Raw genomic sequence first — 12,721 nt, 5'->3', positions numbered from 1 at the left:
ACTTATGCCGCAATAGTTAGTCTGTCTGGAATCGATATTAAACCACAATACTGTTTGACACTGTCATTACATCCGAACGGCCCCTACGCTAATAGGATTTTGTTTCTATCTCTCCCTGTCTCGTCCTCGATCCCGAGGACATTTATTAATGTAAAGCTGCTTTGAAACAAATGCTTTGAAACAATTGTGAAAAGTGCTATATAAATAAAAATATAGATTTCTATCATTGCAGAAGACCTTTCTTTTGAAGATGAAAAACAATATACATCAGGGATACCCAAACTGGGTCCTGGAAGACAGTGTCCTGAAGAGTTTAGCTCCAACTTGCACACCTGCCTGAATGTTTTTAATATGCATAGAATTAGCTGCTTTAGGTGTTTAAGGTTCGAGTAAACACTGCAGGACACTGGCCCTCCAGTTTGGGTACCCCTGGTATACATAATAGATAGTGATAGAAGTTATATTGAAATAATAGCAACAGTGCAAATCATTGCTTGTTCAGGCACTGTACGTGTACAGTTTGTGTGAAATAGTTTCTGATGTGAGAAAACACCTATATGCCTTGAAGTCAGTGTGATTGATTCAGAGAAAAGGGAGGAGTTGTTATAAATAAAACTGTATAAAATAGGTGGTATAAGGTGAGAAAAATGCAAATGGTAAAGTAGGGAAGAGAAAAGAAGAACAAACCTGAAAGAGTTGCAATGGTAAGTCATTCTCCAATAAATTATTTGACTTATTTTGATGTAACACAATGACCTGGCATCTGAACCTGTCTCTTTCAGCATACAAAATTCTGTTAAGACTAATAGCAAATCATAGCTGTTAAAATTTATTTTTTATACTAATTTGTTACTTGACAGCAAAGGTTGAATCTTAACACATAAGCAAATATCATGAAAAAGGCTTTCTAAAGTTATCACAACTACATGTAGGTAACTACCAAATTGTAGGTAAGATCAGATTACAAAAGTTAACAGGGTGAATTCCAATCAGAAGTGAGCTTCACTATTTCTCTCTGAGGAGGGAGGAAGCCATTGGGACTCATAATATGTGTCTCAAAATCTAATTAATCAAAGTCTGATTTCACTTTAATTAAAAAATTTGTCATAGTCTTACTCAATCAATGTTAAATATATCAAGGTTGTATTTTCACAGAATGCTTTTTACATTATTTAGTATGATTTTATTTAGAAAACAATACATCATACAAAATGAGGTTAGCTGGGTTTTCACAGGCAGGGTCACATATAGTGAAAGTGAAGTGAAAGTTACCCAATGACCAATGTATGGTAACCCATATCAAAGGGGTATCACTGCAAACTCTGTCATAATAATAATCAAAAACAAAGTACAGTACATTATCTGAACAGCACACAAAGGATAGCTGGTCAAAAAACATACATGATTTTCTCTTTCACAGTATGAAAGAGGAACGAAATCTGTTTGCTTTTTGCTGTTGGCACTTCTTTTGGACAGTGGTTACGTCTTAACTATAAAAAGAGGTACATTTTCATTATTTTGTATCATCGGTGATGATATGAAGCAAACAATCATAGGTGTAATTCTGTCATTTAGGCAATATTGCAGCCCATGTAAATCTCACGGCATTTCATCGTCTACCTAACCAATGTAACGTGGATGGCTTTAATAAAGATTGGTTCAAAGTGGACAAGTACTGCGTCAAATACTTCAGTACACCTCTAAACTTCACTGACGCAGAGGTAACACTTTTTTTCTGCAAATGATTTGATTATCATTCACTTATTAATCGTTTATTTATTAATTCATTTATTAATAACTAGTTTTTAATACTGTATAATGCATCAGTTATTTTCTATTTTTATACACAGAACAGCTGTAAAAGAACAGTCCCTGGTGGACACCTGGTGTCAGTGCACGATGCCGGGGCTAATAATGACGTGCTCTCCATTGTGACAAAGATGAACCCAAAAAACTTGCGCATCTGGCTCGGAGGATTTGAATTTTTCCGGGTAAAATTTTCAGAATTGTGTTAAGGTTCAGAAATAGAAATGTCAAATTATTATCCAACATATGGAACATTATGGTTCCAAAAAATCATTACAGAATTCCATCCATAACCATCCGGCAAAATTATGGGAATGTTATTTTATGGTTTCAAAAAAAAAAAAAACATTACTGTGGGTTCACACCAGATGCGAGTTCAACGATTTGCACGAGTAGATTGCATACAAAGTCAACGCAAAGATTCAATCAGATGCGTGCTTGCGTGGGGCGATGCGAATGATGCGATATAAGTGGCACGTTTGTCACGAAAACACGCGCTATTCGCCTCAAACGCGTCTCCGATCAAGTTGAAAATATTCAACTCAAGAGAAAAATTTGCATCACACGAAGTTGAATCCCGGGAGTAATCTAGACAAGTAACGCTTGTAACGATTTGGTGTGTACATAGCATTATGTGGCATTCACACCAGACGCGGAAGAGCCTGAAAGTCAATGCAAAGACGCGAATTGGCATCTTGCGGTGCGGTACACACGAATGCCGTGTTTTCCGCGCGAATTGAGCGTTGCCGCTGGAAACGCGCGAGTTGAAAAATCTGAACTTTGGCGAATACTCTCGCCGCATTAACCAATCAGGAGCTTGCTCTAGTAGTGAGGTGATCAAAGGGAGTGAGCGGAGTCACAGAAGTCCCTCCCATGATGCGAATTTCCATGTGAATTTCTCGAATGATTATAGAATTTCACGCATGGCTTTTAGGCGCAAATGAGGCAAGTAAACTCAAAATGTTCAAGTGTACAACTATGTGTGCGAATAGTGCGGTTTTGCTGCCTCTACCGTGTTTGGTGTGAATCCAGCATTACAGAACGTTCTGTATGAGTTATTTTTAGGTTATTTAACGTTATTTTATGGATGCAAAAATAAAACCTAAAAACAACGTTCTCAGAATGTTATTATTTGGTTCTCAGATAAAATAACCAAAAGGGAACCAAAAACCGATTGCTCTGTATTTGCTGGTTATAATATCTTTCTTTCACTCTTTCAGTCTGGTAAATTTCTTTGGACGGATGGTTCCTTCTGGGACTTTGAGGATTGGACTGACGGTGAGCCCATTAACCTCTACTCTAGCAAGGAAGAATGCGTGGAGATGAACTGGAAAGGTAAATGGAAACAATGGAAGACTTATAGTTTGTAAATGTGACCCTGTCTGTGTAATTCAGGCTTAAGTGACATAATCTAATTATCAAATGTTGATTTTGCTTTAATTTTAATCTTTGAAATGGTCTTATTGAGGCAATGTTAAATATATCAAGGCTATTTTTACATTATGAAAGATGATTTTATGTAGCTGGTTTTCACAAGCCAAGTCAAAAATGAATACATTTACAGAAAATGCATAAGCAAATTGACGTCACAATTTTATTTCCGTCATGGTTTTTTTTATTTCATAGTGATAGAAGTTAGTCTTTTATATAAGGCACAAAACAGTGGTGGTTGGTGACTTCTTTTTCGAGGGTGCACGATGCGAAGCTCGTATTTAGCCTGTCATGTGTATGGCTCGTCATGTCAAAATATATGTTGGCGTGTTGAGCTCATGTAAGCCTATACATCAGGTGTCATGTCAAAATATTTGATATACAAAATACTCACTTAATCTCATGTGTAATCAGAGTTTAGTTAGGTGTCTTGCAAGTATTTTGTGAACGTGAGCATCTCCATCATAAACACTTTCGACGCATATGCAGCAGGCACGTATTTTGACATTACACATAATGACATAGGTTCACATGACGCAACAAACACATATTTTAAATTTGTGTCCCATGGAAGAGAAGTCACTGGCCACCACTGGCAAAAAACAAAGTAACTTCTTTTTTCTTTCTCACATTTTCAGGTGCTGGCAAATGGAATGATGACTCTTGCTTCAACAAAAAAGGCTACATATGTGCCTTTAAACGCAAGGGCATCATGGATAAATAGACTGAGACGATTGATCACCCAATAAAACATTTGGTGTGTTTTTTCCTCTGCATCAACAAAAAAAATGTACAAAAGTAAAAACATTTCTTCAATAAATATTTTAAAATCATAATAAAGAATTTTACCATTGCAATCAAAATGACTTTGTGATTTTCTTTTTTGTCTAATGTCGTATCATTTGAGTACTGAAGATTGAATACTGTCACTGTGTCTAGCAATGTTTGTAACACATGTGTTAGTGTTAGAATGTTAGTGTAGGCCTGTGTTAGAAGCTAAACAACAGTTATTATACTTCAACTTCTCCATCTTTTTAAATCAACCTCAATGAATTGGGTAATTTCAGTCAGAAACACAAACTTAAACATCTTTTAACTTTTAAATTTTTCTCAGTTGCAGACAGTAGCTTTATCGGTAACACTTTAGATTACAGCCCGGAAAGTACTGGTTAAGTACAGCGAATTTACAGCGTATGTTTCTGTAATTATAGTTTACTTATGAAGTATGTACGTGTAATTATAAGGGAACAATTTATAATATTTGGGGAATAAAGAGGTAACAACCAGGAAAAATACAAATAATATATGCAGTAAAATACTGCGTAAGTACAGCGAATTAACAGCATGGATTTCTGTATTTATAGTGCACTTATAAAGTACATACATGTAATTTTAAGGAAACAATTTATAATATTTTCGGAACAAAGGGGTAACAAGTGCCACTTTAATTTACAGCCCGCAGATGTTGTATTTACTCTTTAACTACGTGAAACAAGGGGGTAACAAGTGCCACTTTAATTTTTGTTGTTTAGTAATCTAAAATACTTACTGCATATATTATTTGTATTTTTCCTGGTTGTTACCCCTTTGATCCCCAAATATTATAATTTGTTCCCTTATAATTACACGTACGTACTTCATAAATATACTATAATTACAGAAACATACGGTGTAAATTCGCTGTACTTACGCAGTACTTTACTGCATATATTATTTGTATTGTTCCTGGTTGTTACCCCTTTATTCCCCAAATATTATAAATTGTTCCCCTATAATTACACGTACGTACTTCATAAGTAAACTATAATTACAATAACATACGCTGTAAATTCGCTGTACTTACGTAGTACTTTCCGGGCTGTAATCTAAAGCGTTACCGCTTTATCCTAGTCTCTGATTTAAGTAGTAGGTTATCCGGTTACTTTTCGCATGCTGTTTTTGGAATACTATGAATTCGGACACTACTCGCCTCGCCTACTGCTTTTTGTCTACTATTTAGTTTGGAAGTAGGCGGTTTCAGATGCAGCCCTATAGTCCTTACCGGTTCCCAAATCTGCGTAGACGATATACTGATTCACGACCGCGGAAGCTAGTGAACAGATTGAGACACAGAGATAGTTTGGAATGCAAATGTAGTCAGGGCTTGGAGAAAATCACTTTGTTACTTTGTTCCCGCGTAACTTTCACCCCGGTTCTCCCCTATACTGTATATTATTTATTCACGGAGCCTTCTTTACCTGTAATATTAGCGGCAGTTATAGCCAACAGCTAACAGTTATCTAATAGTAAGTTCAGTAAGTTACGTAAATCAACACTGAAAATGAGAATTGTTTGTCCATATATAGATCCAGAGAGAATTTGTAGCCACTTGCCAGCATTCTTCTGTTAGCAAATTATGCTAGCAGACTTTTTGCTAACTACCACCATGTATGCTAGCAGACTCATACACATGCGAGACTTTGTAAAAAAACAGACTAAAGTCTTAAATCTAAGTGTGAGATAAAAAGCATCACAGTTTGATTTCAAACATTTATTTCACTATGTTTTTAAATGCTGACATGAACTCAGTTCAAGATATCAAGTTTATATTTTTACAGAATTTTCTATACATTATGTTTAATGATTGCATGTAGAAAACAGTGCACTACAAAAAAAAAGACTTTAGCTAGGTTTTCCCAGGCAGGGTCGCAGTTATCTAGTGTATGAAGCTAAAGGTGTTTGGGTTAAGGTTCATAGACATTATATCGTGTATGTTTTATCTTTGTTTAAGAATGTTGCACTTTCTCTGAATATTTGGTTACTGTAACAATAAATCACCTTATACCGACATGGTAGGTCTCTGACTAAAGATAATAGTGGTCAAAAGCAATAGTAACAGGTCTGTATTATTACATTTCAGACAAAGATTTTAGATAGCTAGGTTGGCTTTTGAAGCGAAATGGGTGTGGTAGGGGGCCCACCCTCATATTCTTTCATAGGGCCCCAAATTGCTAGTGGTGCCCCTGCGTAGCCCTATCATAAACATGTAAGGTAAATTGTGACATCACACTACAAGATCATCTGGTAGAGCATGCTGCTTGCAACACCAAGGTCATAGGTTCAATCTCAGAGAACACATAGGCCTACATACTGATAAAATGTACACTGCAAGTCACTTTGCATTAAAATGTCTGCAAATGTAAACTGGCAGCATTTGTATTTTATGAGGTGTGATGAAGACTGGTGAACTTTGAAAGCAGTAAAATGTGAGGCTGAGATGTAAAAAAGTGAGAGAAGAAAGGGGAAGTTCTATAGATGATGAAGGATGTGGTATCATGCATAAGGTGACAATATATGCAAATGTAGTAAACAGTATAGCAGACACAACACACACAAAATATGTCTTTCACTTACTTTCTATAGAAGACACATAAAGTGCACTATTCTCTATGTTTGTGAATTTTCTGTATATATCTTCTAAATAATAATAATAATAAAAAAATAGGACACCTCACCAGCTCATTCATTGCATTATTTACAGGGGACAAAATAATTTACAACACTCATTTGTTATATTAATCTCTATTATTTCTGTGGGGGAAAAAAACGTGTTTCTTATGTTAAGAAAAACATTTCTATGCCCTAAAGACAGTGTGATTGATTCAGAGAAGAGGGAGGAGTTGTTAATAAATAAAACTGTATAAAATGGGTGGTATTAGGGGGGGGGAATGCAAATGGTACAGTAAGGAATTGAAAAGAGACAAACCTGAAAGAGTTGAAATGGTAAGTCATTTTCGGACAAATATATTCCTTGCATCTTGAAAATAATTAGAATTATTTTATTTTGATGTTACACAATGACCTGGGGTCTGATCTCTTTGTTGATCTGGGATGATTCTTTAAAGCCGCAGTTTGGAATTGGGCCCATATCTCATACTCAGAGATACTTCTTCAATTTCTAGTAGTGCTACAGATGTAAGATTGAGCAAATCTGTAACAGTGATATCACTGCAAACTCTGTGGTGTAGCAGAAATAATAATACATAAAGTACAGTACATAATCTGAACAGCAATCTAGTTGTTCAAAAAACAAGCATGATTAAATTTTCTCTTTCACAGTATAAAAGAGGAACAAAATCTGTTTGCTTTTTGCTGCTGGCACTTCTTTGGGACAGTGGTTACGTCATAACTATGGAGAGAGGTACTTTTTACTTGTATTTAATGTTCATATTCATTGAAAAAGTGTGATGATATGAACCCTAGAAACAGAAGCAAACAGTCATAGGTGTAATTCTGTCATTTAGGCGATACTGCAGCCCATGTGAATCTCACAGCATTTCATCGTCTACCTAACCGATGTAACGTGGATGGCTTTAATAAAGATTGGTTCAAAGTGGACAAGTACTGTGTCAAATACTTCAGCAAACCTCTAAACTTCACTGACGCAGAGGTAACACTTTTATTCTGCAAATAATGTGATTATCATAGATTTTTTTTATATAACTTTAGTTTAATACTGTATAATGCATCAGTTTATTTCTGTTTTTATACACAGAACAGCTGTAAAAAAACAGTCCCAGGTGGACACCTGGTGTCAGTGCACAATGCCGGAGCTAATAATGACTTACTCTCCATTGTGAAGAAGATGAACCCAAAAAACTTGCGCATGTGGCTCGGGGGATATGAATTTTTTCAGGTAAAAATTTCAGAAGGTTCAGAAGTTAGGAGAAATAAAATATTTTCAGTGTCAAATTATTATCTCTGTTAATTCATTTTATTACACGGCTCTCTGGAATGCTTGATTCTGATTGGTCAGTTGAGACATTTGCAGGTTCGTTCTTTTCAAATAATAACCGCTCCAAAGTAATAACGCATAGCCGGTACTACTTGTACGATTAAAATCGCTCCACGCCAATAAAGATTAGTGTTTGCCGCCATCTTGTGACAAACACTGGACAACCACAATTAAGAATGGAACATTTTGACTTTAATTTTAACATGTACGGAAAAAACAAAACATTTAAACAGTGGATAGAAGAATGAACAACGACAAGACACAGAGAGCTTACTGAGACTGAACTTGACAAAATAGAGCATGACAGCTACGAAGCCAACACACAAAAAAATACAGAATGGGCATTAAAACTTCTCAAAGACTGGCTAAAAGAGAAAAAAATGGAGACAGACAAGTATGAAGCAGAGGATCTTAATAAGGTATTACGATTATTTTATGCATCTGTGCAAAGTTTCGCGGAAGGATAAAAATGTTAATTTAAAACAAATATGCCAATAAAATGTTTCAAATTCATATTCATGTCCAGTTTTTTTCTTATGTGGCAAGTAGCCGTGTAATAAGCGCTTCGTGACGGGTCCTGATCACACTGTCGGGGCTTATTTCCCGATAACTACCGGCTGCCTCTACATTATCCCTTACATAAAAGATGCATATACAGAATAATCTGTTTCTTTCACTCTTTCAGTCTGGTAAATTTCTTTGGACGGATGGTTCCTTCTGGGACTATGCTGTTTGGACACCCGGTGAGCCCATAAACCTCTACTCTAGCTTAGAAGAATGTGTGGAGATGAACTGGAAAGGTAAGAGGGGAAGGGAAAAGAAATTCAATGAAAAAGTGGTAGACTTATATGTGGAGCCAGATTAGTTTGTAAATATGACCCTGTTTGGGCTAAAGCCTGATCATATATGTATGAGATTAGGAACATCAAAAGTTGATTTTTACTTTTAATTTTCATCTTTGAAATGGTCTTAGTAATTTTATGTAGCTGGGTTTTCACAAGCCAGGTCACAAATTAATACATTTACAGAAAATGCAAATGCATAAACAAATTGACTTCACAATTTTATTTAATTCATGTGTATTCATATAGTGATAGATGTAAATGTTTTATATTAGGCACAAAACAATGTAATCCATGATCTCTCACTCATATTTTCAGGTGCTGGCAAATGGAATGATGACTCTTGTTTCAACAAAAAAGGCTACATATGTGCCTTCAAACGCAAGGGGATCATAGATGAATAGACTGAGATGATTTATCACCCCATAAAACCTTGAGCGTAAATGTTTTCTCCTCTGTTTTCTCCTCTGTATAATGTATATATATATATATATATATACATACAAAAATAAAAAATAAATTCTTCAAATTACATTTTAAAATCATAATAAAGACTTTTACTGTTGGAATCAAAATGACTTTTTGTCTGATGTCGTGCTACTGAGTATTGAAGATTGAATACTGTCACTGTGTCTAGCAATGTTTGTAACACATGTGTTAATGTTAGTTTGTTGATCTAGGCCTATGATAAAAGATATTTTACAGTTTTTACACTTTAACTTCCTCCATCTTTTCAAATCAACCTTAAAATGAATTTGACCATTTTAGTCAGAAACACAAATTTAAACATCTTTTAGCTATTTTAGATTCTTCCACAGTTACAGACAGCAAATCTTTATCATTTAACCCTCAAACAGTCCTTGTTTTCTGTTTACACTACTGGCCATTGGGTTCTACAGTATGTGACCCCAAAATTGAAAGCATAATTGTAAGAAAAATATACATTTTTAATAATACAAATAATATTATCTTTTTTCTTCTCATCTATACAATGAAGCTGTGTTTTGAGAGATTTATGTACATTTGTATCCATTTACCACAAAAATCCTCACCTACACCGTTAGCTTGCATGTGAAATTTAGTTTTTTTATATAAAAAAATCACTTAAATGTTTATCAAAATTTAATTTAAATTGTTTCTGTATATTGATCTAGGTGTTAGGTGTAGAATTCCACCTTTTTGTGGTTAGCGATAAACCTAAAGGAATTACAGTTTAAGAAAGAAATAGCTTTGACCAGCAGAGGGCCATAGAAAGCCATTCATTTTACTGGATATGGGCAACTGCTCACATCACTACTTTAGTGATACATTTTGTGAATTTATGTTTATATAAACATTAGAAAGGACATTAAAAATAAATATTATATCAAATAGTAGAATTTTTTGTAGTTTTGGATGCATTTTGTCGGGTTTTACAGAATGCCACAGAAATTTGACTGAATGTAAGTGTGTGTGTTTTTGTGTATGTATAGATAGATTATTTAGGAAAAGTCACAACATTTTTGATCTCTGAGATGAAGGGAACCTTTTGTTAACGAATGAAATGTTGTTTGGGGTCATATAGACCCCAAGGACCATTTGAGTGTAAATAGTCTCTTATTTCAGCTTTGTATTAATCTGAAAACACTTCAGTGTGAGTTCCGTCTGTTTTTGGAAATTTCACCTGAAAAAAACACACTTAAAGGACAGGTTCGGTATTTTGCACTTAAAGCCCTGTTTTCAGATTGTTTATGATGAAATAGAATGGTTTTGACTGAAATTTGGACATATGATGCTGGCCCGAGAATTTTCGGTTTCTGTTGTATCAGCCCCCACCCTCACAATGGCTGCATAGGTGCACTGGAACAATCCTTCCTAAAATGCATTAAACTTTCGTTTACAAAGACGTGAAGCTCACCGAGTGGTCAGGGGTGTTCACTGATATGCTCACACAAAAATCGCTGCAAAAGATGCTTTCCAACAGGTGTTTTAGCATTCGTTGTAAACTTGTGGACCTATTTTTCCAAACGCCTCACACCCGTACATTCTTCCGCTGTGAGATTAACTAATAGACACTCCAGCCCAGTTGGTGGCGATAATCCGCCTTTGCCAATTGCAGGAATACAAACAAAGTTCCCGCCGCGGAGTAATACCGTTCCTCACAGCACATCTCAAGTCAATGGAGTTGGACAAAAACTACGATAAACCCTGTTGGAAAGCATCTTTTGCAGCGATTTTTGTACATCATAGTATTAAAGTATTTTTTGCCCCTCTGGCAATGTCATTTACCAGTGGAGTTTTTCATCGCTAGTGACATCTTTTGGATTATTGCATCAAATAAGTCATTCTGGACCAAAATCCTCCATTATGTAATATAATTATAAACTGCTCTGGTATATCTCTTGTATAGACGGTTTTATCAGATGCTCACATGTTGTGGCGGTTACGCGCCTAAACTGAAATAACTTCGGTGGTGAAATAATTGTCTTTCCACTTCCGTATTATGGCCACAACAGTGCACATTGAACATTCAGAAGCTTAGAAATGCACCTATAACCATTGCAATCATGTTTCGCAACAATTGGGTTGCAAAGGTCTTGAGACAGCTCTTTGTTTTTTCCCATCATAAGATTTGTCCTCTGTGACACCTTGGCAATGAGACCTTTTTGTAGGGCTGAACCAGCTGATATTCATTTGCAATGACAGGGGGTGGATTTTAATTACTGGTAGTTTTCAGCTTTCCATGCTTTTTTGTACCTCCCTTTCTTCATGTGTTCAATACTTTTCCCTGTGTCCAGGGGCGTAACTATCGGTAAGCAGGGTAAGCGTTGCTTAAGGGCCCGGACCAATCAGGGGCTCGCCCGACTGGAAGAATTTGATTGACAGTCGGCAGGCCCTATCACATATTCGTTACTATCCGGTGTTCCCAGGCTTTCTCATGGGTTTTCAATAGGCTTGTTCGACTTCATGCGGCGCCACAAGAACCCGCAGCCGGATGATGTCAAAGTTCCGCGAGAGCAATTTAAAAGCAAACTCCTTCATATGGTTTCGCGAATCACTTTCGCGGTAGTTTGACGTCACCCGGCTGTCAATTCATGCGTCGCATGAAGTCGAACAAGCCATCGCCCAATGAAATCACAGCTAGCGATAGAGCCCAACCAACCACAGCCAAGAGTTTCTGTTCACGTTTGAATCGGCTGGTTTGTATCTTTTGGTTTCTTAGCACAAACAAGAAACGATAACGCTTTAAGTACCCAAACACTACACCAGACACCTAAAGCAAAGCACAAAGTGCAGCAGTAAGTAAACACATGATTTTAAACGGTATGGATCGATCCTGCGTATGTAATGATTGAGCTGTGTTTTGTCTGAAGTTTAGAGCTCCTGTGTGCATCATGCCATCCAGAACTGAAGCCCGGAAAATGCCGCTATAAATTATAATGTGGTTATAATGTAACGCTATAGCCTATAATGTAAGTGAGCATCTTTTTTATGTTAGTAAACCTAGGTGTATGTGTGTGTAGTCCTAGCAGTGAGTAACAATATAATATAGTGTGCTGTCACCAGCAGTGTTTTTTCATATGTTATGGTGCGCTGTCACCAGTGCTATGTTTTTGTTGTGGTGCGCGTAGGCTATTTCTGATATTGTCAGTCATCTAAGGTTCTATGATCCTGTCCTATAAATTTTAGCCTGCTTGTGGACATTGCGTCATCACGTGGTGTAGTAAAGGGCCCGCCTTGATAATCCTGCTTAGGGGCTGGGTGTTGGCTCGTTACGCTGCTGCCTGTGTCATTTCACATTATTACACATAACTTCATTTCTGAACTTATATGTTTTGGTTTCTTGGTATGTATGGATTACGTGGGTTGTTACCAACATCTGGTGAAA

General features: G+C 36.3%; 2 protein-coding genes across 2 annotated transcripts; both read left to right on the top strand.

Moving 5' to 3' along the window:
* Positions 1–642: 642 nt before the first annotated feature.
* LOC135746664 (lectin-like) lies at positions 643–4,090 on the top strand. Its single transcript, XM_065265320.2, has 6 exons — positions 643–704; positions 1,421–1,502; positions 1,576–1,721; positions 1,851–1,991; positions 3,027–3,141; positions 3,876–4,090. The coding sequence occupies exons 1-6, from the start codon at positions 702–704 to the stop codon at positions 3,959–3,961; spliced, it is 573 nt and encodes a 190-aa protein (XP_065121392.1). The 5' UTR covers positions 643–701; the 3' UTR covers positions 3,962–4,090.
* A 2,832-nt stretch (positions 4,091–6,922) lies between these two features.
* LOC135786181 (lectin-like) lies at positions 6,923–9,348 on the top strand. Its single transcript, XM_065295863.2, has 6 exons — positions 6,923–6,999; positions 7,336–7,417; positions 7,521–7,666; positions 7,772–7,912; positions 8,697–8,811; positions 9,172–9,348. The coding sequence occupies exons 1-6, from the start codon at positions 6,997–6,999 to the stop codon at positions 9,255–9,257; spliced, it is 573 nt and encodes a 190-aa protein (XP_065151935.2). The 5' UTR covers positions 6,923–6,996; the 3' UTR covers positions 9,258–9,348.
* The last annotated feature ends 3,373 nt before the right edge of the window (positions 9,349–12,721 follow it).

Source organism: Paramisgurnus dabryanus, chromosome 4, assembly GCF_030506205.2.
Source record: "Paramisgurnus dabryanus chromosome 4, PD_genome_1.1, whole genome shotgun sequence".
NCBI classification, from domain to species: domain Eukaryota; kingdom Metazoa; phylum Chordata; class Actinopteri; order Cypriniformes; family Cobitidae; genus Paramisgurnus; species Paramisgurnus dabryanus.
Note: the sequence above shows the minus strand (reverse complement) of the source record. Positions and strands in the feature narration are given on the sequence as shown.